Consider the following 27,778-nt stretch of genomic DNA (forward strand, 5'->3'; position numbering starts at 1 on the left):
GTTTTTTTAAATTGTTGCGGTGGCGGTTTGCGGGGTCAGGGGTCAGAGTGACGCCGCAAGATGGCGGAGCCGGCGCTGCTCGAGGAGCTGCTGCGGAGGCTGCAGGAGGCGGGTGGAGGGGGAGCTGACAGCGGGGAGCTGGCCGCCCGCCTCGGAATCGATCACCAGCTCGTGGTGGGCGCCGTCAAAAGCCTGCAGACGCTGGGCGATGTAAGACCGATGTGTCCTATTTTACCCCCCCCCCGCCCCCCAGAACTGATGTGATGGTGGAGGAGGAGTGGTGTGGTATGTTGAGAGTGGGGGGGGGGTGCAATGGAGCGGTGAGAGTGGGGGGGGGAGGGCAATGGAGCGGTGAGAGTGGGGGGGGAGGGCAATGGAGCGGTGAGAGTGGGGGGGGAGGGCAATGGAGCGGTGAGAGTGGGGGGGGAGGGCAATGGAGCGGTGAGAGTGGGGGGGGGAGGGCAATGGAGCGGTGAGAGTGGGGGGGGAGGGCAATGGAGCGGTGAGAGTGGGGGGGGAGGGCAATGGAGCGGTGAGAGTGGGGGGGGAGGGCAATGGAGCGGTGAGAGTGGGGGGGGAGGGCAATGGAGCGGTGAGAGTGGGGGGGGAGGGCAATGGAGCGGTGAGAGTGGGGGGGGAGGGCAATGGAGCGGTGAGAGTGGGGGGGGAGGGCAATGGAGCGGTGAGAGTGGGGGGGGAGGGCAATGGAGCGGTGAGAGTGGGGGGGGAGGGCAATGGAGCGGTGAGAGTGGGGGGGGAGGGCAATGGAGCGGTGAGAGTGGGGGGGGAGGGCAATGGAGCGGTGAGAGTGGGGGGGGAGGGCAATGGAGCGGTGAGAGTGGGGGGGGAGGGCAATGGAGCGGTGAGAGTGGGGGGGGAGGGCAATGGAGCGGTGAGAGTGGGGGGGGAGGGCAATGGAGCGGTGAGAGTGGGGGGGGAGGGCAATGGAGCGGTGAAAATGGGGGGCAATGGAGTGGTGAGAGTGGGGGGGGAGGGCAATGGAGTGGTGAGAGTGGGGGGGGAGGGCAATGGTGCGGTGAGAGTGGGGGGGGAGGGCAATGGAGTGGTGAAAATGGGGGGGGGCAATGGAGTGGTGAGAGTGGGGGGGGGCAATGGAGCGGTGAGAGTGGGGGGGGGAGGGCAATGGAGCGGTGAGAGTGGGGGGGGAGGGCAATGGAGCGGTGAGAGTGGGGGGGGAGGGCAATGGAGCGGTGAAAATGGGGGGCAATGGAGTGGTGAGAGTGGGGGGGGAGGGCAATGGAGTGGTGAGAGTGGGGGGGGAGGGCAATGGAGCGGTGAGAGTGGGGGGAGGGCAATGGTGCGGTGAGAGTGGGGGGGGAGGGCAATGGAGCGGTGAAAATGGGGGGCAATGGAGTGGTGAGAGTGGGGGGGGCAATGGAGTGGTGAGAGTGGGGGGGGGCAATGGAGCGGTGAGAGTGGGGGGGGGAGGGCAATGGAGCGGTGAGAGTGGGGGGGGGAGGGCAATGGAGCGGTGAGAGTGGGGGGGGGAGGGCAATGGAGCGGTGAGAGTGGGGGGGGGAGGGCAATGGAGCGGTGAGAGTGGGGGGGGGAGGGCAATGGAGCGGTGAGAGTGGGGGGGGGAGGGCAATGGAGCGGTGAGAGTGGGGGGGGGAGGGCAATGGAGCGGTGAGAGTGGGGGGGGGAGGGCAATGGAGCGGTGAGAGTGGGGGGGGGGAGGGCAATGGAGCGGTGAGAGTGGGGGGGGGAGGGCAATGGAGCGGTGAGAGTGGGGGGGGGAGGGCAATGGAGCGGTGAGAGTGGGGGGGGGAGGGCAATGGAGCGGTGAGAGTGGGGGGGGGAGGGCAATGGAGCGGTGAGAGTGGGGGGGGGAGGGCAATGGAGCGGTGAGAGTGGGGGGGGAGGGCAATGGAGCGGTGAGAGTGGGGGGGGGAGGGCAATGGAGCGGTGAGAGTGGGGGGGGGAAGGGCAATGGAGCGGTGAGAGTGGGGGGGGGAAGGGCAATGGAGCGGTGAGAGTGGGGGGGGAGGGCAATGGAGCGGTGAGAGTGGGGGGGGCAATGGAGTGGTGTAAATGGGGTGCAATGGAGCGGTGAGAGTGGGGGGGGCAATGGAGTGGTGAGAGTGGGGGGGGGAGGGCAATGGAGCGGTGAGAGTGGGGGGGGCAATGGAGTGGTGAAAATGGGGGGCAATGGAGCGGTGAGAGTGGGGGGGGCAATGGTGTGGTGAGAGTGGGGGGGGAGGGCAATGGAGCGGTGAGAGTGGGGGGGGCGGGCAATGGAGCGGTGAGAGTGGGGGGGGCAATGGAGTGGTGAAAATGGGGGGCAATGGAGTGGTGAGAGTGGGGGGGGGGAGGGCAATGGAGCGGTGAGAGTGGGGGGGGGAGGGCAATGGAGCGGTGAGAGTGGGGGGGGGAGGGCAATGGAGCGGTGAGAGTGGGGGGGGGAGGGCAATGGAGCGGTGAGAGTGGGGGGGGAGGGCAATGGAGCGGTGAGAGTGGGGGGGGAGGGCAATGGAGCGGTGAGAGTGGGGGGGGGAGGGCAATGGAGCGGTGAGAGCGGAGGGGGGGAGGGCAATGGAGCGGTGAGAGCGGAGGGGGGGAGGGCAATGGGGCGGAGAGAGCAGGAGGGGGGAGGGCAGTGGAGCGGTGAGAGCAGGGGGGGGCAATGGAGCGGTGAGAGCGGGGGGGGGCAATAGAGCAGTGGGAGGGAAGATACAGTGAGAGTGGCGGGGGGGAGTGGGCGGGGGCATGGTGGGAGTGGGGTGGAGAGAGGTGTTATATGGTGTAGGATAGTATACAGTGATTAACGGGAGGGAAGGGGAGGTGGGGCAGAGGGTAGTAGGCAGCATGTGGCAGTTGAATGGCAGCGATGGGAAGGGGAGCTTGGTGTCAAGATGCTTGTCACTGATTAATTTGCATACCAGAGTGAGCATGACTTAGGCAGGAATGAAGACTTGACCTGTGCCCAGACAACCAGCTGACCCAATATAAAAGCTGAATGCTGCCAGTGGTGGAAATCTGAAATAAAAAGGAAAAAAAAGTTGTAAAAACTCTGCAGGACTGGCAACATCTATGAAGTGAAAGAGATGGAGTTAACATTAAACAGAAAAACTGGAGTCCAGTTCTGAAGAACAGCGACCGCACTCAAGATGTTAACTCTGTTTTCTCTCCACTGATGCTGCCAGATCTGCTGGGTTTCTTCAAAACTTTGTGTTTTTGTGTTTCATATCTCCAGCATGTACAGTTCTTTGTATTATCATAGAACTTACATTGTGACTGCTGTGATTCTTCAGGGCAATAGATTGACTTAAAAAAAACTATAACGATCCAAATACAGAGACATCTCTCCTCCCAATCCATTAAGACAGACATGTGGTAGATCAACCCATCCAGGCAGTGAGTGGACCTGTCCAGCAGGTGCACTATCTGAGAGTGGACCAATTCACCTGGGCAGATAGACAATGGTGGACTAACCTGTCTGAAAGGATGGTGGATGGCTTAACCATCTGGGCTGTCATATGGCAGGCCAACAATTAGGCGTTAGGACCTCCACATATTTTTATTTGTTGGAAAAATCGTGTTGGAAATATACGAGATATGGGGCCTTATTTTAAAATATTAAAAGTTCTAAGTAACTTTGCTAAATACTTGCCCCAAATTATTCATTCACCTATTGTATGGGGACCATTGAAGTCTGTATGGAAAAGGTGTTTCCTCAGCACTGGGCAACCAGTTGACTGAGTTCATATTGAGTTATTGAGATATAGACTGTATTGCGACATGACCTTCCCTATGTATGTGCGTATTCCACAACAGGATTATGAGTTAATGAAGAAGGGTAGGAATGTTGTTGCCATGTAACTTGAGCTCATGTTGCATGCATCCAAAAGTCTGGATTACTTGCCCAGTTGTATAATTATGTCATTCCCACCAGCATTTTCCTGCTGACTAAAGCTCAAACTGTATTTGTTTGTTTGTTTCTTTCTTTCTTTCACTGCAGGTGATTGAGGCTGAGCTGCGATCCAGCAAGCGTTGGGAGCTGACAGATGAAGGGAAAGAGATTGTGGAGAAAGGCAGTCATGAAGCTCGGGTCTTTGATGCCATTCCACCAAATGGAATTACTCAGAGTGACCTGATGGTGAGAGTGTTGCAAAGGGTTGTTGTCTAATATGAAAAGTCTTGGCCCTGTCTTGAGGGGCTCCCAGTCATGCTGTTTCCATAAACATCATTAATTTTGCATTTCTACAGTCTGCATTTCAAAGGATAAAATGCTACTTTCAACAAACTGACCTTTTTTTCATTTTTACTAGAAATTCCCATGTGGGAAAGTGGGATTCAACAAGGCCATGTCCAGTAAGTGGATACGCATAGACAAGAATGCTGAAGGAGGACCTCGGATCTTTAAGGCTGTAGGTAGTTGCAAATTCCCTAGTGTCTGTGTAACTTTACTCTTATTATACATATAGAGCTATCAGATTTATTTGTCCAAGGGTGACAGTCTCCTTTTGAGAAATAGATTCTGTCATCACGAAATTGAATTGAATTTATTGTCCCGTGTACCGAGGCACAGTGGAAAGCTTTGTCTTGCGAGCAAAACAGGCAGGTCACATAGATAAATAGCATAGATAAGTAAATAATAGGTAAACAGTGGCAAAAACAAAAACACAGGTACAGGCGAATGCTAAGTGTTTGTGTGTCCATTCAGTATTCGAACAGCAGTAGGTTAGAAACTGTTTTGAAACCGGCTGGCGTCTGTATTCAGGCTTCTGTACCTTCTCCCCAATGGTAGAGGTTGTAGAAGAACATTACCAGGGTAGGATGGATCTTTAAGAATGCAGGCGGCCTTCCCTTGACAGTGAGCCTGGTATAAATGGGAGGTTGGCCTTTGTGATTGTCAGGGCGAGTTCACCACTCTCTGTAACCATCTCCAATCCTGAATGGGACAGTTGCCATACCAGGTTGTGATACATTCAGACAGAATGCTGTCAATGATGCACCTATAAAAGTTGGCAAGGGTATTTGCCATCATGCCAAATTTTCTCAGCTGCCTGAGGATGAAGAAACATTGTTGGGCCTTTGTAACCAGTGCATCCACATGAAGAGTCCAAGAAAGCTTGTTGTGGATGACTACTCCCAGGAGCTTGTCACTCTCCACTAGTTCCACCTCTGTGCTGTTAATGTGTCGGGGGGTATGAGTAACATCCCGCCAAAAGTCAATAATGAGTTCTTTGGTTTTGCTGGCATTGAGAGCTAGGTTGATTTCAGTGCACCATTTTTCCAGGTCTTCCTCCTCCACTCTGTAGTCTGTTTCGTCGCCATCTGAGATTTGACCGACTATGGTGGGGTCATCAGCGAACTTATAAATGGCATTAGTCTGGTATTTGGCGACACAGTCATAGGTACATTAGGGGGCTGAGTAGGCACCCTGCGGGGCTCCAGTGTTGTGTTAGTGAGGATGAAATATTAAGGAGGATAAATGGCCCCCAACATGCAAATGCAGGTTAGGTATAGGAAGTTGAAGGGGCTTCATTGCAGCACACCCACTTTTTCCAAACAGTGAAGCTTAGAATGAAAGGAAAAGCACTGCTTCCCCTCGCAATCAAACAGGTTTTCATATTTACTTTCAAGGCCATACTTAAACCTGTCCCATTCAGATGTGACTATAACCATCCATCTCCTGACACAACTGCTGTTCCTTTTTAAATTTCTTTTCAAAGGTGTTAATCAGTATCGTGCTAACTACACTTTCTTTTAAATTGAGTAACTGCTGTCGGTTGATTTCTTTCAACAGACAAATTTGTGAAATTTGCCATCTCGCAATGCAGAGAATTCAGATGAAAGATTCCTCTGTTTTCCTGATATCTTAACAGTCACTTGCTTTCTTCTGATAGACTGATTGCATTGAAGATGCTGTCAAAAACAAGTTGCTGCTGGTCCAACAGGGGAAGGACAGCAAACTGGATGATAAGGAAAAGAATGAATTGAAAAAGAGAAAGCTGCTCAGTGAGGTGTAAGTTTTCCAAGCCCTTTGCATCTTGCTGTTTGTTCATGTCTGTGCCGTGGTAGTCTAGGTCTTCCCTCCTGCTTCAGGTGCCAGCATGCTGTTTGGCCACAGGAGGCATCAGGGCCATGGTGTGAGAAATGCACCTTTTGCTTATCCATCGGTGAGAAGCTCCTTCCTAATGTGGGCAGATGTGTGTCGAACTCCTTCCCCGTTTTCCCCTTCCCCATGATGGCACTGCAAAGTTGAGAGGGAGGATACAGAAGCTGTAGAAGAATGTGGAGAGGGAGGTATCAGAGTAACTTACCGTGCAGGATATGCTGCCCTGCAAGGCCAGGGGAACAATGAGAAAGATTGAGCTCCTTGAGATGTAGAAAGATCCTTGATAATTGCAAGCTATTTTCTGTGGATGGCAGTAAGTACTATGTCGCTTTACTAATTTTACAGCCAATGCTTAAAGTCATAAATACAAGAGGAATGTAGGAAGGGGTGGGGTCATTCAGCCCCTCTAGCCTGTTCCATCATTCACTGAGATCATGGGCTGATCTGTGACCCAACTCCATATACCTGCCTTTGGCCCATATCCCTTAATACCTTTTAATTTTAACATATTTTTCTCTCACAGATTTAAAAATAACAACCGATTAAGTGTACGCTGCCATTTGTGGAAGAGTGTTACAAACTTGTATCACCCTCCATGCGTAGAAATGCTTCTTATCATCTCTCCTGAACAACGCTTGGTGTATGCACTATCCCCTAGTTCTAGATTCCCCAACAAGTGGAAATAATTTATATATCCTGTCTTTTCATGTTAATATCTTGAAAACTTAAACCTATGTTGTAATGGCGGAATGCCCATCGTAGTAATACAGAGGTTTCAGCAGTCCATCTGAAAGCAAAGCCAGTTCTGAAATCTAACCACACAAAGCCAAGTGTCTCTAAGCAGCCATTTCTCCCCACGCACCCCCCCCCCCCCCCCCCCCCGATCTGAGCTCAACATGCACATTGTATGACTCGTCTAGTTCAAAGCTGCATTTTAATGTACTCAAATGGACTATTAAAGCTTCTGGAAGCTTTCTAAAACTTCCTGTGGTGCTGTGACACCTTACAGTCTCTGCCTACACATTCCTTCCCAACATTACTGCTCCTGCTGTGGCAATTGGAGCTGTAAACACATCTGTGCATTTGAACTTTACTTTCCAACTGTCTGTTAAACTAAACTGAGTTCTTAGTTCCTCTAGGACCTCTTCTGATGATAAAGTCAGCAACTTTACTTGGCATCTTTTGTCTGAAGGAGTAATGTTGCTCATTAATTGAGCAGGTGAATATTTATTGGAAGTAATCTTAAAGAATATTTTACTACTTTGTGACTGTTTTCCATTTCAAACCTGTTTGAATTTTGAATGGCTTGCATTTCTTTTCAGATTTCTCCTTATCAGCATGGTACTGAGAATTTTGACCTGTTATAGTTGCCTAACGTCCTTCTTTCTCAATCCCTCACTTCCATTCTGATTACTCCTTTATCATATATGAACACGTTTTCTTATCTTGAATTTGTTCGTTAATGAAGGGCCTCTCTGAGTGTGTTGGTTTTCAGGATGTATACTGAGCGTTATATGCTATTTTAAACAGTTCTGTTCCTTGTGCTGACAGCTATAGGAGCTGATAAATAATGTTGCAGTTTTCTTAAGGCTAATCTTCAAGGCCATTCTAAGGTTACTTTGTACCAAACAGAGGGGTGTCACTGCAACTTTTCATAATAAGTAGATCTCCAAGCTGTACCAGTTTTGTTTATTTTATCAGATGTGGGTATTGCCCCCAGGGCAAATACTGATTGTGCATTTCTAACTGTTATCAAGGACAGTTAAGAATCAACCACGTTGCACTGGCTCTGGAGTCAGATTTCTTCCCTAAAGGATATTTGTAGGGTTTATAATATGTTGGACAGGTAAGTATTTTAAAACGATCAATGATAGTTGTCATGATTACGGTCACTAAGAATAGCTTTCATTCCCCGATTGATTCATTGAACTGCAGTCCCACTCGCTGTCATGGCAGAATTTGAACCCTTGTCCCTGGAGCATCAGTGACTTCACCAGTACATTATTGTCTTCCCAACTACTCACCACATTTGGTCCTATTGTCTACAGTGAGAACCTTTACTCAGCTCTGTACAATGGTATATAGCAAGCAGCAGATCAGAGACCTGCCAAACCCCCTTATCAGGAAGACATTTTGCGATGCCAGACAGATTGGGCTGTTTTCATGGTAACGCTGTAGCCCCTTCAGTACCAACTTTGGGTTCAAGTCCCACTTCAGCAATAACCTAACCTAGGTCTGACACTTGAAGATGCTGTTTGTTGGTTGAGAGTTAAGAAAGTTTCCATCTGATGTCTGTGCTTGAGGTAAAAGGTCACAGCATAACTTTCAGAGGGCAGGGAGTTTCCCAGATGTTCTAACCAATGTCACTGGAAGAGCCATGGATCTGGGCATCAAATTGCTGTTTCAGGGAGCTTAATATACGTAAACTAGTTTGCTGCAATTCTTGCATTCACGACACTTCAAAAGTATTCCATTTAGTTGTAAAGCATTTACACACCTTTAGGGTGTCTCTAAGTCCTTTAGTGAAATGCCCAAGTAATTCATTTGATATTTGGGAGTTTGGTCTTTGCCTGATTTCATTGTGAACCTAAAATGCCACCGGCTTGCGTCTCAATTTAAGTCACTGTGGTCAGAACTTTAAAAGCAAAATGAGTAATGGGAAGAACCACAAGGAATCAAAGTCACAGAAATTGACTTTAGCTCTTGTTTTCTACAGGACTGTGAAGACCTACTGGATCACCAAAGGAAACTCATTCAGCACCACAGTGGTTAAGCAGGATACTGAACTTACACCAGAGATGATAGCCAAGTAAGATGTGAGAACTAATCAAAATAGGCAGTCAAAGATTTGGCAGTAGTTAATATGTCTAGTATGTTGTGGCATAAGCAGCAACACAAGATCAGACATGTCCCTCCCACATTGTGGCATGGTAACACCTCAGTCCCATTGCAGCCCAACAGCTAAAGAATAAAAGATGCCAACCAAATACACAATTGCACTATTGATCAACTGTGGAGCATGAGTTTGAGCTTCAAGAATTTTTTTTTTTTTTTGTCGTTTGTCCAGCTGTTTTCATCCCTTCCCCAAGAATCTGCAGCAATAACCTCTGTTGGAATTTGGTCTGTGGAATGCAAGTGGAACTTAGTATGTAGTCAAAGTAACTTTGGTGATTGTGTTGGTGATGTCCATGTGTAAAACGGTGTTGCAATTGAGCCTGGTGCTGTTTGTGTGATTGGTGAGTGAACACACTACTTCAGTGACCAGTAATTGGGAGCAGAATTGGATGATCTTGTTTGTTTCCCCCCCCTCCTCGTTTTGATAATATTCCACTTGATGGTGTTGGGAGATCATTCAGCTTCATTAAATGGGCATTGAAATTATAACTGTCCTGCTTTGAATGGCTCTGTGCCACAACACCTAATACACTTCCAAATAGCAGTCTGAATTTGAAAATTCCTTTTCATTGTGCAATTTTAGCAGCTTGCTACTCCACCATAGAAATTTTATGTCTATTCTGACTGAGAAATATTTAATAATCCTTGTACCCATTATAATCTACACATTAAGTCTCAACTTGCCCCAAATAAGGTTGAGCCTGATTGTCAGGTCAGCTTTTTCTTTTGGTGTTACTGGTGCTGAAGGTAACACTGTAGTGTATAAGATGTGTCCCTGTGAAATTTTGTTGATAGTGGATCGTGGAAAGAGAAGAAGTTCAAGCCGTACAACTTTGATGCTATGGGTATCGTTCCAGAATGCGGGCACCTGCACCCCTTGATGAAAGTCCGAACGCAGTTCAGACAGATATTCCTGGAAATGGGGTGAGTGGGATTTATTTTCTTAATTGTCTAAATTTATCCACTTTTAGTCATCTTAGCTGCTAGTGCTCCCAATGTTGCTTGTTACAAGAGGACTGCTTATTCAATTGTAATTAAGGAATAAAATATGAAGGAGGTTTGTCATGACCAATTTTATAGTGAGTATAGAATGATACATCACAATGTGTTGCTCCATTATGTAGTGCTGGCTCTTTGACAAACCTACACAATTTGCCCTTCCTCTTTGTATAATTTTATTAGAGTTTATCTTGGCAGAGTGTAACAATCAGGGGAAAAATGTTAATGATCATTTAGTTGGTTCTGCATTTGGGGAACCAGGGGTTCGGTTGACAGGAGGAAAGGAGCAAATTTGAAATGGAGTTCAAGGGGGAAAGAATAATTTTCAGTAATGATGGCTATCCAATGTTACCTTGATCCAATACTCTATTTTCATTTCACTACTTCCCACACTGGTGCCTCCCTGCCACCTGCCCGTCCCATTATTGAGCTGTCTGGAGCAACTGCTCTCATACCATGAGGATGTTTATTAAAAATTTTTGAATCTTTTCAGTTTCACAGAGATGCCAACCAATAATTTCATTGAGAGCTCATTCTGGAACTTTGATTCCCTCTTTCAACCCCAGCAACACCCAGCCCGAGACCAACATGACACCTTCTTCCTGTCTGGTATGAATTCTAAATCGTGTTTTTGGTGAATTGAATGTGGCAAAGTGGTTGAGTGAATTAAAACACCATCTTTATAAAACTACTGGCATGACGCAGTACTGAGACAAAGGGGAACAAAAAACAAAAATACTGGAAATGCTCAGCAGTCTGGCCACGTAAGTTGGTAAAGAAAGTGTTAACATTTCAGCTCAGCATACTCTTTAAATCATAGAGATGTACAGCACAGCAACAAACCCTTCGGTCCAACTTGTCCATGCTGACCAGATATCCCAACCCAATCAAGTCCCACTTGTCAGCATCTGGCCCATATCCCTCCAAACTCTTCCTATTTATATACCCATCCAGATGCCTTTTAAATGTTGCAATTGTACCAGCCTCCACTTCCTCTGGCAGCTCATTCCATACATGCACCACCCTCTGCATGAAGCAGTTACCCCTTAGGTCTCTTTTATATCTTTCCCCTTTCGCCCTAATCCTATGCCCTCTAGTTCTGGACTCCGCCACCTCAGGGAAAAGACCTTGTCTATTTATCCTATCCATGCCATTCATGATTTTATAAACCTGTATAAGGTAACCCCTCAGCCACCAACAAGCCATGGAAAACAGCCCCAACCTATTCAGCCTTTCCCTGTAGCTCAAATCCTCCAACCCTGACAACATCCTTGTAAATCTTTTCTGAACCGTTTCAAGTTTCACAACATCTTTCCGATAGGAAGGAGACCAGAATTGCACGCAATATTCCAAAAATTGCCTAACCAACGTCCTCTTCAGCCGCAACATGACCTCCTTACTTCTGTTTTTAATAAAACAGCCTATGCACCTCTTTGCTTTGTGTAGGTGCACACCTCTCTCTGCCCACAACTCAGTGTCACTGTTCCTCCTAGATCAGATTTCCTAGCTATTCTGTTTATTGTGCTTCATATTTACTTCCTGAACAGCTACACTTTAAAAGTAATGTCAATCTGAAATGTTTGAGATGTGTACAGTATTGTGCTGAGTAAATAGCAGCCTCCTTTTAATTGTTTATTCCAATATTAATATATTTTGCACTCCTGTACACAGAATCCCTTGACTCCAGTGGTATAAGGGAGAGGGTGATTGAACTATGTCTGCACAGTTTGTGCCACATGACGGAATAATGAAAACTTATATTTTTAGAATTTTAAGTATCCCTGCTTTTCCCCTTTCTAACCACACGCAGACCCAGCCAGTGCAACCAAATTTCCAATGGATTACCTTGAAAGAGTAAAGAAAGTTCATTCAGAGGGTGGATATGGATCCCTGGGGTAAGTCTGCACTGATTATTTAAGCTAACTTGGGAGATGCAAATTTTATTTGTCTTTGTGCAGTGTTGTTGAGGAATAATGTACAGTAAAGAGTTTTCACATTTGTATTTGTTCACGTCATCCAGTACCACTGAAAATAAATACTTGCTACTATCACATTGCCTTTTGTGGACGTTTATGATATGCAATTTGGATGCTGTGTTTTCCACTTTACAGTGAACACATTTTTGAAGACCTTTGGCTGTCTCGCAGCTTGTGATTGTCTGATTAAAGGTGCAGGTCATTTGGCATCTTGTGGAGAAGCATGTTTAAATTTCAGGAGCTGCCCTGTGACAGACTGTGATATTAATTTGTCTCTTCTCTCCATAGATACAGACTGACTGTGTGTTTGGAGTGATTTTATATGCATCTGTTACAAATGATGTGGTTGGGTGTGCTAAGGTGGCAGGGTTGGGAGCAGAGGTGAGGACAGAGCCCCCAGAGAGGAGCAAGGCAATGATTGGATGCGGGATGGAGGAGAGAATTCAGCAAATTAGTTTGGGGGAGGAGAAAATTGGGTGTGATGGCATGCATGGGGGTATCGACTGTACTGCTATAGGAGAGTGTGAGGGGAAGAGGGTGCACAAGGGCGTGGGTGCATATTTGCATGCCAGGGTGGCTTGAGGTTGGTGCACTGGCAAGTGGGGCGGCATAGGTGAACAAGGGTTGGGGGGGTGGTGTCCAGGCTGGAGTTTGTTTGTGCACAGTCTTTGGCTTTTTTTGCTGTGAATAGGGCACAGGGTTGGCATTGTGTATACTGCCCTGATGAGGGAATTTAGAGCACTGGCATATGTGGGCAGGCTATTCTTGCATACGTGGCTTGTGCTGGGCAGTGCACAAGGAGAGGCATTTTTGTGTAAAAACGATGGACAGTTGGCTTTTCAGACAGAGTAGGTTTGTCACAGCGTGGGTTTATCCCCTCTCAGGGATCAAACCTCTGTCTCCAGTTGAGCTGACCTATTTTTTTTAAACCAAGTAAATTATCAGAATTGTCCAGTGAACTAGTTACGCTCACTGCAGTTTAAAGAATTTCTTCGTAGTCCCCTGGGTCAAAGCCCAGGAGGAGTGATTTAATTCGAAGTCAGGATGGTGTGTGACTTGAGTTTGCAGGTACTGGTGTTCCTATGTGCCTGCTCAGTTTGTCTGTCCTTTGTTTGAAAGGTGCTGTCAAGAGTTGAGTTGTAACGTGTCAAGTTGATGCTGCACACTGCTGCCGCCATGCTCTGGTAGTCCTGGGGAAAAAGAAAGATTTAATCATTTTAAAACTGTTTCTAATATAAGTTTGAGGAAAAGTGTGCTGTGTTTAAAGTTGTGCAAATGTTGCAGTCTTTAGTTCCTTGTGTTTTCAGTAACTATTTATGTATGTATCCAGATACAAATATGACTGGAAAATTGAGGAAGCACAGAAGAATCTCTTGCGAACACACACTACAGCTGTCAGTGCACGAATGCTGTACAAGCTTGCCCAAAAGGTAAGATGACTATTTTCTCCCTCCTCTTTTTTTTTTGGAAGTATCTGCTCAGTGCTTCGCCATGATGGCTACTCTTTCCGTCTAACTCCTGAGCCCCCTGTGTTTGCAGTTTACCATTGTGATCAGGATGGAGAATCCCAGATCCATTTGATTTTCTCTTCCCAGTTTCTGGTGTGCTAAAGTGAGTATGCCTCATGACAAATGTGCCAAGGTCAGGGTGAAAGCTTACATATCTGTAGTTAACTACCTTTTTTTTTAATCCAAATAGATTATCAGAACAGAACCTCCAAATTTTTATTATGTCAATACTTTTATAGTTGTTCTAAGATCAGCACATTTGTCTGATCTTGGTATTGCTCATACTCAATCATGCTCCAGTCACATGTAAAATTGTTTTAAAGTTAATTTCTGGAGATGAAAAGGGGACAGCATGGATTCAAAGTGACATTACTGGTTGAGTCCACTTTTGTACAGTGCCTGGACAGCAATATTGAAATGAGATCATTTTTTAAACTGTACTGTCTGAATGGTGTTGCCGTTACTTACAATGTAGTCCATCTTCTCTTTCTTTGTCTTTGTATCGTTCGGTAGGGAACGTTTATAAACATTAGTGTGTAGAGGTATTGACAGACATTTGATTATTGCTGTGAAACTAAGTTGGTAAAAGATAATGGTTCCATTAGTGAAATGGTCAGCTGGAAGCATCTATATAATCTCCTGAAGATGGTTAATGTGAAATATGCACGAGGGCAGTTTGCTGAAGCATGCTATCATCATGCAGCCATTCTTTTTTTTTTAATCTCCTGCACTATAAAATCTGGTGTGGGACTCCCAGCTTTGCGAGCTCCCGCAGTGCTCCCCTGCCTAAGGGACATCATGTCCTGCCCACAGGGTTGTTTGTGTGTGGTAGAGCTTTATCGGGATGACAGCAGGGCACTATTTAATTCCATCTCTAGCCAGCTGGTGAAATACAAAATCAGACGCATCAATAGTATCCTGCTGTTTTACAGAGAGTGCATTCCCAGACAACTTCGCAGTCTGATTTTTGTTTTCCACAAGTTGTCAGACTGCACATGTGCAGTGTACACCTTTTACTCAAAGAAGCAAGATATGTTTTGTTCTTATCCCATTTTCTTTAAAACCACAGATAACCTGTCTGTGTTAGTTTCCTAGTCAGCGTGAAATAAGCATTGAGAGTTAACCAAATTTGTGAAATGCAGACACAAACAGCATGGCCTCCTAACTACTGCCTGCTATCCCAGCGATATCCCTATTTTGATTGGTCTCACCAAAAATACCAATTTAATCCACATTAAAGGAGTACTTCCTGAATAAGTTACTTTAAGGGGGCACTGTGACCAGAAAAATCGAGTGGAAGCTGACAAAGTTTTAAAATAAAATTTTTGGTTTTGAGGAATGTTAGTCTCAGAAGGTCCTCAGACTACTATTGAACACTGTGCTTCCCCCTTCACAGACATGCGCACACAACTACAGGAGAGAGGCAGGAAGCCCAGTATGGCTATCCCTCGAGGGCCCAACTGCTGATCTTGTCAGGCCCAGCAGCATCTCCTCGTACTATTTTAAATCCAAATTTTAAACTGTTAAAGGGCGATGGTGACAAAGGTCAAATCACTAGTGAAACGTGCAAAATTTAAAATTGAAGTTTGGTTGTGGGGATATTTTAAGTAGCCAATTAAAAAGCTATGAAACTAATTTAAACCAAATCAGAAGTATCTGTGTTCCAAATACTTAACAAAACCATGTGCTTGCTTGTCAAGATAAGTATCCAGTTAACAGGTGTCTGAAAGTATAGGGATTCTTCCACGTGAAGCAGAGCGGAATGCTGAGGTCAGTAATCCCTGATATGGATTGCTGGTGTTCCCGGTTCCTGACATGTGGATTTCTCTCTCTTGTGCTGGGTTAGCAGGGTGTTGTGAGTTAACTGCTCATAACCCTCATGTTAATTTGCCAGTTGTGCACTTGGGAGACCTATATGAAGGCAATATTAAATTGTTGGAGGTCGGTCTTTTTTTTTGACATAGTGGGTAAAGGCGAGGAGATGAAGCACAAAGGAAAATTGTGTTGTGCGACCTTCATGCTGTGCTTGCAATATGTCCAAAGCTGTGTTCTCTCCTTCCCATCCTCCCCCACTCCAACATGATTGCATTTTTTGATAACGGTTTTCATTGTAACTGTGCAGGAAGCGTTTACACCCGTGAAGTATTTCTCTATCGACCGAGTCTTCCGTAACGAGACATTGGACGCCACTCACTTAGCAGAATTTCACCAAATTGAGGGGGTGGTAGCAGATTATGATCTGACCCTGGGCGACCTGATGGGAGTTCTCCAACAGTTCTTCAGTAAACTTGGTGAGACCTTATCTTCATGTGGTTCTTCTCTGTTCCTTCCTGTAACTGACTTTAGTCCAGAAAATAATTGCTCCTGCTGATACACAATGTAGTGTGGCCCTTTGTAAACTTTGAAGGGGTTATGTGTCACTGGAGCCCATTTAAAAATTATTTTTGTAAGGTTAGAAATCTATTTAATGGAAATGTATGTATTTTTATTCAATTCTTGTTTCTCCACTGCTGTTCCAATACTCAAGACCGTTATTGAAAGGAAGCTTAGGATGGGTAGTTGCACAAATGAGGAAGTTGAATATTTTCATCTGGAGGGATTGCTGGATACTTCAACTGACTGTGTGTTAATTCAGTGATCACACTGTACAACTGGATGTCATCATTGAGTCACTCTTCTTCCTCACTCCTTTTAGCCTACACCTTTTTAAAAAAAACCCAAGTGAAGGGTCAGCATTGATCAATTTTTAAAGTACTCATTCTTTGGAGGTTTGGGTGTATTGGGAGGTGATGATGGTGGGAGCTGACAGTAGTTTGAAGGCAAGTGATTTGTTGAACCTCTTCAGGTGCTTTGAATTGATAATATTTCATGTGTGACTGAAGTCAACTATAATGAGGAGGAACTTCATGTTTCCTTCTCCAAAGGGCGTCGAGTGGGATTCGAACTCTTGTTCTTTGGGTTAATGACCTTGGCCTTTCAAATGTTTGTCCAGTATCACAAGTACCTTACAAACAGATCCTACCTTCTATTTCTTATCTTTCTGTTGAAAATTCAGGTTTATGTTTTATTCAAAATGCTTCCATTTCAAAGGTTGAGTTTTTTTTTTGTGTGGTCTTTCTCCTGTTGACAGGTATAACCAAACTGCGTTATAAGCCAGCCTTCAACCCCTACACAGAGCCTAGTATGGAGATCTTCAGCTATCATGAAGGTAAGTGTTAAGGTTTGATCTAGAAGATCATGAGCAGTTCAAGGTTCATGTAGTAGTACACTCCTGCTCTTTAATAACCTTCAGTCCCAATGTTGGCATTGTTGCTTTCAGCTTCTTTGTCAATGCTATGTCGGTTATATGAATCAGAAACAGGAATCGATTCAAACCTGCCCTGCCTGCTCTGTTAATCTGATTGTGGCCTGAATACCACTTTCCTGGCTACCCTCCAATAATTGTTGATTCGCTAAACATCTATGCTTCTGTCTTTTAAAAGTATTCAATGACCTTGCCTCCTCCAATATGGAGAAGAGGATTCCACATTCCCAAGACTTTTTAAAAATAAAATAGTTCTCCTCATTAAATGGGAGACTATTTTTAAACTGTGCCTCCCTGTCTCACAAGGGGAAGCAGCCGTCCTGTCAAGGTCCTCCAGGTTCTTCTTCAATTAAATTACTTCTAAACCCAAATTTATGAAATCCTGAACTGTCATACTTTTCCTCATAAGATACCTCCCCACTCCCTAACCCCAGGGAGTTCTTTAAACTGCTTCTAATACATTTCCATCCTTCCTTAAATAAGGAGGCCAAAACCCTCTGCAATACTCAAGATATGGTCTCCAAAACAGTATAGAACTGTATCAAAACATCCCTACTGGTATTTTATTATTCTCTTTTTGTAACTACACAACAGAACTCATATTAATAGTGAATGAATTTGCAAGACTTAACCAGTTTTTGATGATGGAAAAATAGCAGGTGGATTCTGGGAGAGTTGCCCACTTATCTGTAGACACTTATTTACTTACTTTTGGCACAACAGGCAGGCAGATGTGGCCTCATTTAACATTTGAACTTAGCACCACCATCACTGAAGCAGTCCCTCAGCGCTGCCCTGGTGGTAGATTACATGGCCCATTCTGTGATTAGGCTTGAACTTGCAGCCTCTTGACTCGAAGTGACTGCATTACCAGTAGCAACGAGCTGATGTTCAGAAGCACTATTGCACTGAAAGGTTAATGGTTTCACTGTCCTTTTGAATTTTGTTGGCTTTTTTAATCCACGATTGTATGACATGTTAGTTCACTCAAAGGCCCATATATATAATGAGGACAAAATACTGCAGATCTGAAAGATAAACACAGTCCTGGAGATGTTCAACAAATCTGGCATCATCAAGACAGTAAAAAAAAAAGTTAATATTTCAAGTCCCATATCATTGGACACATTGTTCTCTTTGTCTCCCTCGCCATTGACCCCCACAAATGCTCCCAGACCTGAGTCTCTCAAGCAATTTGTTTCCATTTGGCTCTTGCTGACATCCAGATTCATGAGCATATACGTTAGCAGCAATATCTCTCATTACATATATTTAAACAGTGTCTTGTACCTAATGATAAAATGTTGGAATATATGTGATAAGAATGTGTTAAAGCAGAATTTTAATTTTAATTTTTAAAAAGCTAATTGAATACGCGTGTGTGCAGATGCAATTTGGCAGTGGGCATGGAGAGTCAGCGCACATCACGTTGTTGGTGTCAGCAAACTTACTGGTTTTGTTTTTAATCCATTACATTCACTCCTTCATGGTCACCTTCAGTTTCCTGTCCTCTGCTGAATACAGGTACTGTAGCTTTCTTTTTGATGCTACAGTACTTGCAAAAACATTCCAAACCACATTCCAAATCCTCTAAGTGATGAGCAGGGTGGTTTAGGAGGCATCCCTCCTTCTATTTTGTCCTGATTGAATTCTTCTCAACTCCAGGCACTCCCTCAAATTGTTCACTTGCGCGGTGTCTCGTGCTCATTTCGAGAAATGTTCTGTTTTCTCCAGGATTGAAGAAGTGGGTGGAAGTCGGAAACTCTGGGGTTTTCCGTCCTGAAATGCTGCTTCCGATGGGTCTACCAGAAAACGTGACGGTGATAGCCTGGGGCCTCTCACTCGAGCGGTAGGTAATAGCCCGGCCTGGCACAATTGAAAGAAGGTTGAAGACCATTTGTGAGAATATTTGTGGCCTTCTGTCCACCTCCCCGAACCCGCGTACTGCCTCTACAAACTTATCTAAATTGGTGGGGTGGGAGGGATTGCAGAATTTGCAGTTCTGAAGCGCCTATCATGATCTCTCTTGTTCAGAAGCACTATTATCCATGTTGAAATGTAGGAATTAGAAGTAATGAGAAACTGGAGCTAGGAGAGTTGGTGAAACAGCTTTTAAACAACTGATGGGATTTAGCAGTTTTATTTTAATACTGAACAAGACTGACTCAAATTAACACTTGTAATCAAGCTGTTGAAGTCAAGCAAGTTATTTTTTACTCACGCACTTTCATACCCATGAGTGCTGTTAGCTGTAACCTTCTGATGGTCCAGCTGTTTAAAGCAGTAAAATAATTGGATTAGAGTCAGTCATACAGCACAGAAATAAACACTTCAGTCCAACTCATTTGCACTCACCAGACATCCCAAACTGACCTAGTCCCATTTGCCAACATTTGGCCCATTTCCCTCTAAGCCTTTCCTATTCATATAACCATCCACCTGCCTTTTAAATGTTGTAATTGTACCAGCCTCCACCACTTCCTCCGACAGCTCATTCCATACACTCACCACCCTCTGCTTGAAAAAGTTACCCCTCAGGTCTTTATAAAATCTTTCCCCTCACACCTTAGGAATTTTGGACTCTAATCACCCTATCCGTGCTTCTCGGAGTCACACGGCATGGAAATACAAACAGTCCCAGCTGATCATAATCCAAAACTAAACTAGTCCCACCTGCCTGCGCCTGACCCATATCCCTCCAGACATTGCTTATTCATGTACTTATCCAAATGTCTTTTAAACATTAGAACTGTACTCTACAGACAGCTCCTGTTCCTAGTTTATGGTCAAAACTGGGGGTGTAGAATTTGTCTGTATACACACCGGGAAAGAGAGTGGAAATCAGACAGGTTCCTGATGATCGGAGTGACACACATACATACAAGTACTGGCTTTGATCCCCAAACATGCCCCAGTTTGTGTCCAGTTATAGCAAGACCTGAATAACATCCAGGCTTTGTCTGACAAGAAACGAATAACGTTTTTGCCACAGGTGCCAGAAAATGACCATCCCCAACAAGAATGAAACTATCACTCTTTGACAATTGATAACATTGCCATTACAGAATCGTCCACATCAACACCTTGGGGGTTATTATTGACTAAATTGAACTGGACTGCCATATAAATACTGTGGCTTCAAGAGAAGGTCAGAGGCTAAGAATCCTGCAGCGATTATATCCCCTCCTGACTCCCAAAGGCCTGTCCACCATCTATAAGGCCCAATGAAAAAGAATACTTTCCATTTGCCTGGATGAGTGCAAGTTCACCAGCACTCAAGATGCTTGACACTATCTGGGACAAAGCTGCCTGCTTGATTAACACCACATCTGCAAATATTAATTGAATTTATCATCACACAATAGCAATGTGTCTCATTGACAAATCATACAATCCCTACAGTATGGAGCAGGCCATTTGGTCTATGGAGTCCACACTGACTTCCCTACTCAATTCTTGTAACCCTGCATTTCCCATGGCCATTCCACCTAGCCTGCATGACCCTGGACACCACAGGGCGATTGAGAATGGCTAATCCCCCTAACCTGCACATCAAATGTGCTGCAACAACTCGCCAAAGGACCTTAGAGACTTTCAAACTGTGACCACTAACATCAGGAAGGAAAAGGGCAGTAGCTGCACTGAAGTACTGCCATCTGGAATTTCCCTTCCAAGTCACTCACCATCCTGACTTGGAAATATATTACTGTTCCTTCAGTATCAAATCCAGGACGTTGCTTTCTGGTAGCACTGTGGGTGCACCTACAAATGGCTGCAGTTCAAGAATACTAGTCATTAATCACGGGAGGGCAATAATTGCTGGCCTAGTCACCAATGTCACATCTCATAAATGAAAATTAAAAAAAAACACTGACCAGCATCCTGCTTGATGCTCACACTGGATACCTGAGATGGAGAAGTGTTTAGATTAGATCCCTTTCAGTATGGCGACAGGTCCTTTGACCCAACAAGTCCATGTGACCGTCCGAAGAGTAACCCACCCAGACCATTCCCCTACCCTATATTTACCACTGACTAACACGGCCAATTCACCTAACCTGCACATCTTTGGATTGTGGGAGGAAACTGGAGCACCCAGAGGAAACCCATGCAGACACAGGGAGAATGTGCAGACTCCACACAGTCAGTCACCCGAGATGGGATTCGAGCCTGGGTCCCTGGTGCCGTGAGGCAGCAGTGCCAACCACTGGGCCACTGTGCCAGTCTCTTGTTCCAGGTTAATATCCAGATTGCCCCATGCAAATGAATGTGGTATTTTTCTTATTCCTGAATCAATGGCAAATGATGGGATTTTCAAATCTTATGAACCTAACACTTTCCATAAAATGTGAGCAGATGTAACTTGCAGCCCTTGGTCAGTTAATCTCTCATTTCCAGTTTTGAACTTGGTTATTTATTTGGTCTTAGCCTTGAGAATGGCATTCATTAACAGAAGAGTGATTCATCCATCCACCAAAATTAGTGGATGAGGTTTCCAGAAACTAATCATGTACATTGTCCTGTAAATCTGCAGTTCAGCACTAATCCTCTTTGAATTCTAGCTGAAAATGTGTTACTGGAAAAGCGCAGCAGGTCAGGCAGCATCCAAGGAGCAGGAGAATCGACATTTCGGGCATGAGCCCTTCTTCAGGAGGGCTCATTCCTGAAGAAGGGCTCATGCCCAAAACGTCGATTCTCCTGTTCCTTAGATGCTGCCTGACCTGCTGCGCTTTTCCAGCAACACATTTTTCAGCTCTGATCTCCAACATCTGCAGTCCTCACTTTCTCCTCTTTGAATTCTACCATACTACAGGAATTAAAAGCCATTTATCATCTAATTCCTAGCGATTCATTGCAGCTTTCAGAGCGCAAAGCATTAATTAAGAATCAGTCCCTAAACATGTAATTTTGTTTTTTGCAATTTCACTTATGTCAAACCTTCTGGCCACAACCACACTGACCTTGTTCAGATTTCTTGTGAAGGTGCATTAAATTTGCAGGTTAGATAATTGATACCCAGGTATGTTCTAAACACTGTCTTTACCTGTACTGTGATCAAATTGCATTTCTCGTACTTAAGATATTTGGTTAATAGATCTTTTGCTAAAAACCAGAGTACAACACAAAGGTATTTTCTGTGGGAATGGGTGTGGAGACATCTAGTGGCAGATCTGTTCAGTGCATAGATCTGTATTTGGACATGACTTTCATGATCCTTTGTCCAAAGTGACTTTTTCATTCCAATGAAGTTTAACTGAAGTCTCTTGGTAAGACAGAACTTCTCTCCTCAGCAATAGTCATGTAGCTGCAGCGTTTCATCTTGCATTCATCAGAACAATTTCAAGAATACCAATATTCCAGCTGTTCGAGGGGGATTTTAAAGAGTTGGCAGAGTCCTGTGTTTCAGTAGCACAAATTGATTTTTATTCGGAGAGGTCCCCAGGACCTTTACCTTTTTCAATAAAGTCTGGGATATTTATACATTTTATGTTAGTGATTACATGCAATGTTGACATCGCACTTGCAACCTCTCCTCTGCCTATTATGTCCCTCCCCAGAGATTTGCCAACTGCATGATACCACGTGGATGCTGTTTCTTACCTGTGATGATTTATCGTGACTAATGTTTTGCAATTTCCACCCCTATGATACTATATATTTTCCATAATGTGGAGGTGCCCATGTTTGACTGGGGTGTACAAAGTTAAAAATCACAACGCCAGATTATAGTCCAACAGGTTTATTTGGAACCCCTAGCTTTCAGAGCGTTGCTCCTTCATCAGGTGCTTTTGGAGTATACTGCACAACCACCTGATGAAGGAGCAATGCTCTGAAAGCGAATGCTTCCAAATAAACCTGTTGGACTATAACCTGGTGTTGTGTGATTTTTAAAATTTGTTTTCCAATGTTCTTTCAAAAGGATATCTGTTTACACCCTTTGTTATATATCAATAGGTCCTCTATTTGTACCATTCATCCTTCAATCCCTCTGCTGAGGCAATGGGGGCTTCTCTCTACTATCTACAGCCATTTGTCCAAATGAATTCAGCTAAATTCCTTAACATTAATTTGTTAGTTGCACTTATAATTTCAGTATAGCTACATTTTAAATATGTAATGGCAATTACTTATAAAGCCTTTGATTATGGGATCTCTGATTATGTAAATGGGATCTGACTTTCCAATTTATACTTTACTAAGTAACAAGTTTTTGTCATCATTTCTGTGAGGCACTTCATTATCTTATCTAGTGGCCATGATTCCGACTGTGGAAACTGTTGCCTCAATTAACAATTGTCTTCAGCCATTGGCAACTCCAACACCCACCATCACAACAGTTTATATGATAGGATAAAAGGGTATTGATTGGTTTGTACATAGACACTGGTTGTGGTGTTGCCATGGAGATCATGATGGAAACTTGTCTCATGTTGCATAAATTGTTGTGATGGTTTGAATTTGGCATTCTCACATATAGTCCCAATGCGTGAAACAAGAAGCATCAGCAATGCACCTCTTTTTAACTATACATTTTGTTGGCTTTCTTATGCTCTAGGAAACAACAACAACCAATTTGCACACCGCCAGCTCCCACTGGCAGCAATATGACAAGGATCAGATAATCTGTTTAGTGGTGTTGGTTGAGGGCTTAATATTGGCTGTATTTCAAGTTGCACCCTTTGTGTATCCACCCAAAAGGACAAACCTGGTGGATTGACCATTTGAAAGGCAATAGCTCCAATATTCCTACATTGAACGAGTCCATATAGATCATTAGCTCAGCTGTTAAGTCACTGATTATCCAACTGGGGCATCCAGGATGCCAACCCTTTGAACTAAGGATAACCAGATTAAGAAGAAAAACGTGAGCAGAAGGGTGAACTTATTGTAACCTCTCAGTTGCGGGAATGGGTTGGAGTAGTAGTAAGATGGTATCAAATGAATAGAAAGTCTGCGTGTGTCCCCAATCTGGTTTTGCGCAATCCCACCTTTGTTCATAGGTTAGCTGCTTGATGGTGTACAATGTACTAAATTGGGGGATTGTTTTGCTCCAAAAATGGAAGTAACTGCAGGCACGAGCAAATGAATCTTGGCGAAGGTTCCACAACCACTGGAATTTAATACAGTGATATAACTTAATTTTAGGGCAAAATGTTTTCTACTGGGGCAGTGACTTCCAGCCAAGGACCAATGCAAGGCATCTTGAGTAACAGTCCTGGGACTTTTATTGTATGGGTCCCTTGCGCCACTCTCATTCCCTTTCTTCATTAAGATGCTTTTACTGTCTATAGGACTTTGACTAATTACCAATTCTTATATTGAGCTGGTGCCAAGAGTATGGAATGTTAGAAACTGACTATGGGTGAGAAGGAGCTTGGGGATTACTTGTCTTAACTTATAGCGGTCACTGGGCACACAATCTAAATATAAAGAACGTCCTCTGCACAACTTCATACACGTTGTCAGATCCTCTTCTGTTCAGTTTATAAATAGCACTAACATATTCACCTGATAGTGTTTTCTGCTGGGCAAGAAACTGCAGTTTTGTCCTGTAATCTTATAGATGCTGACATCATCTTCAGATATGGGCCAGAATCAATTATTCTCCATTGCCTGATCAGAAGGTTTTATTGGACAGTGAATTTAAAGCAATTTGTCCTTAAATCCTCCTTATAGTTGCCAGCGTGAACTGAACTTTCTCCCTCCTTCCGCTGAAAACACAATCTGCAAAGTTGCAAGCACGGTATTCTAAAATCAAATTCTATTTTGTCCATTGTGTTTTATCCCAGCTCTTCTGGTGTTCTTGTTCCTCATAATATCACCTGGCTGGTTAGGAAGGTTCGTAAGATTTTCTTCGACCCCAGTCCTTAATATCACTTTGAATGTTTTCAGTTTTGATTCTTCCTGATTCCATGGTACTGTATGTTTAATCAAAACAAGTATGACCAGCACTTACATGGGTGGAACTGGTAAGCTGCTAAGCTCCATTCCTGGTCTGAGTTAAATTAATTTCTGCACCTGTAGAGCTGGAAGGATGAAAATGTATTTGTAGGTTAGTTGTTTTGTGTTGCCTGACCTGAAGCAGTAACTTTTCAAAAGATCATTGGATATTGTGTGTATTTAGGTGGTGAAAACAATCCAAAGATGTGCAGGTTAGGTGAACTGACCATGCTGAATTGCCCATAGTGTTCAGGGATGTGTAGCATTAATCAGGGGAAATGTAAAGTAATAGGATAGGGAAATTGGGCTGAGGGGCCTGTTTCCACACTGGGGATTCTATAACTGAAGAGGTATTTCAAAGTGCTAGTGCATAGGTGATTGGCTGAAAGACCTCCTAAATAGGAGGAGCAGGTTAAGACCATACTAGTGCTTGCTGTACCTTCTCAGAATGATAGCTGACCTTCTTTAATTCTACTTTCTTCCTCATATATTTTGATTCTCTGAGAGACTAAAAATGTCTGTCCCACCTTTATCTATACATAACAGTGGAGCATCCACAACTCTCCTGTGTAGAAATATTTCCACATTTCCTGGATTCTAATATTCTACATGTACGTAGTGACCTTCTTGCACAATACAATACATTCACAATTACATTCACTCACGGCAAACTGATACAAATTTTCTTTATCATCACCATGCTTTCCTATCTCAGAACATTAGTTTGTATAAACGCCGTTACAACACTGGGTAAAACCTCCTGCTTAATTTAAACCCAGCAACACGAAAAGATTTATCTCATGCAGTAATCTTTAAAAAGAAAAAATTTGAGTGGCAACGAACTATTTAAGGTTAAAAAAACCTTTATTTCTTAAAGTATAACAGAATAATTAACTAACTACTATTTACAATTTCTTTCTCTAACCTTCCCTTCTATAATACTCATCTGATAAAACTCCCAATTAAGATTTACAAAACAATACTACTTATCTCAAAACCAGGCAGCTGTAAGTTCTTGTCTTTGGATCTTCGTGTGTCTTCTTTTCTCCTTGTTAGTAATTTCTGTGTCACCAAGTTACTGATTGAAAAGATACTTTTAAGAGAGAGGTTTTTTCAAGCATTCTGGTACATGTTAGGCTTGGCAGTTCTCCTCTCTACTGTTCAATTTCCCCCGGTCTTATATCCCAGAGCATCAGATTATGTCATTGGCTTTTAAGATTGTCAACATACTCAGTTCAAACTTGATCGGTATTTTTATCGGGGTATAATTTAAACTGATTGGCCGAATTCAAATTTGTTTTTGTCTCCAGGCAACAAATATTGAGTTGTTCAACCTAGTGTTACATATATTGTTGCCTTATTGAGAACACTTTGTTGTGTCTAGTTGTTCTGCTGCTTTTAGCTCTCTTAAGGGTACACCCACATCTTCATAACAACATGACAAGTATATTCTTTTGTTTGATACCTTGTAATGCAAGCTGTTTGTTGAATGGCCATTGATCTGTAGTTGACATTGAGGCTACTGTAGTCAAGGCACTTGGTATGTTTGCCTTTATTGGTCAGTGCATTGAGTATACAAGTTGGGACACTGTGTTGTGGTTGTACAGGACATTGGTTAGGCTACTTTTGGAATACTGTGTGCAATTCTGGCCTCCCTGCTGCAGGGAAGCTGTTGAACTTGAAAGGATTCAGAAAAGATTTACAAGGATGTTGCTGAAGTCTGAGGGTGTGAGTTTATAGGGAGAGGCTGAATAAACTGGGACTATTTTTTTCCCTGAACTGTTGGAGGCTGTGGAGTGACCTTTTATAGAGGTTTATAAAATCATGAGGGGAATGGTGAACAGTCAAGATATTTTCCCCAGAGTAGGGGAGTCCAAAACTAGAGTGTGTAAGTTTATGGTGAGAGGGTAAAGATTTAAAAGGGACCAAAGGAAACGTTTTCACGCAAAAAGTGTTGCATGTATGGAATGAGCTGCCAAAGGAAGTGGTGAGGCTGGTACAATTACAACATTTAAAAGGCATCTAGATGGGTATATGAATGAGAAGGGTTTGGAGGGGTATGGGCCAGTTGCTAACAAATGGTACTTGATTAGGTTAGGATATCTGGTTGGCATGGACAAGTTGGACTGAAAGGTCTGTTTCAGTGCTGTATCTTGGGTTGTGCTTCAGTGCCTTTCCTTCCTGATACCTCTTGCCTTCACCTCTGTCTCAATCCGACACCAGAAATGGAATAGAATATCAAAATCAGATCTTAAGTTTTGCTATTTTTTTTTATGATTGCTTTCTAGGCCAACCATGATCAAGTATGGCATCAACAACATCCGTGAGCTGGTGGGACACAAGGTGAACCTGCAGATGGTGTATGATAGCCCAGTTTGCCGCCTGGATCCCTAGCATTTAGTGCAAACGGACTCTTTCTGAAGTGTGCTCTGCACGTCTTTAGCCTGAGGAAAGGTTTCACTATGTTTAAGATTGGGGAGAGGCAGAATAAAGTTTTGGGCTTTCTAGCCCTGGGAAATGGTTTACTATCACTTGCCATTTCATTGTCTTGTTCATGTTCCACTTATTTTTGAGTTGGCCCTTTTGAGGTGTAGCATGGACATGACACGAACTTGTGGTTGTTGTGGAAATGAGAGACATCACATTGAAATAGAAGTGGAAACTGGAATTGAACTGCAAGTAAAAGTTAAATTATTACTGTTTGGACTGTTACCAAAATTGTTCTTATTGTAGGTATATTGGAACCCTATCTACTTACCACTAGACAGAGCAGAGTATGAAATCATGAAACCAGCAAAAAGAAGCAGTGGTTTTAGTCATTGTGCAATCCTCCTTTTTATAATTACTTGTAATTGTGGTCCTGGCCCCTTTTTTCCTTTCTTCATTCTGAAAGGCGGTCACTGTGGCACATACCTCATTGTCACATGCTTTAAATGTCTTGATTCCTGGGCAGTATGGTTATAACAGCCACCTTGTATCACAAATTTAAATGGGAACTGTAATCTAAAGCAATAAATGGAGCAAAACTAAAATGTATTCCATGGTGTTTCACTTTTTGGCCAATTAATCTCAA

General features: G+C 43.9%; 1 protein-coding gene across 1 annotated transcript; it reads left to right on the forward strand.

The window, feature by feature from the left end:
• Positions 1-32: 32 nt before the first annotated feature.
• Positions 33-27,741, forward strand: farsa (phenylalanyl-tRNA synthetase subunit alpha). The gene is made up of 13 exons (XM_072564252.1): positions 33-210; positions 3,980-4,117; positions 4,290-4,388; positions 5,871-5,989; positions 8,799-8,891; positions 9,773-9,901; positions 10,470-10,585; positions 11,787-11,871; positions 13,283-13,382; positions 15,583-15,751; positions 16,591-16,668; positions 18,499-18,613; positions 26,994-27,741. Exons 1-13 carry the CDS (start codon positions 61-63, stop codon positions 27,097-27,099), a joined length of 1,497 nt encoding a protein of 498 aa, XP_072420353.1. The 5' UTR covers positions 33-60; the 3' UTR covers positions 27,100-27,741.
• The last annotated feature ends 37 nt before the right edge of the window (positions 27,742-27,778 follow it).

Source organism: Chiloscyllium punctatum, chromosome 46 (genome assembly GCF_047496795.1).
Source record: "Chiloscyllium punctatum isolate Juve2018m chromosome 46, sChiPun1.3, whole genome shotgun sequence".
NCBI lineage: Eukaryota > Metazoa > Chordata > Chondrichthyes > Orectolobiformes > Hemiscylliidae > Chiloscyllium > Chiloscyllium punctatum.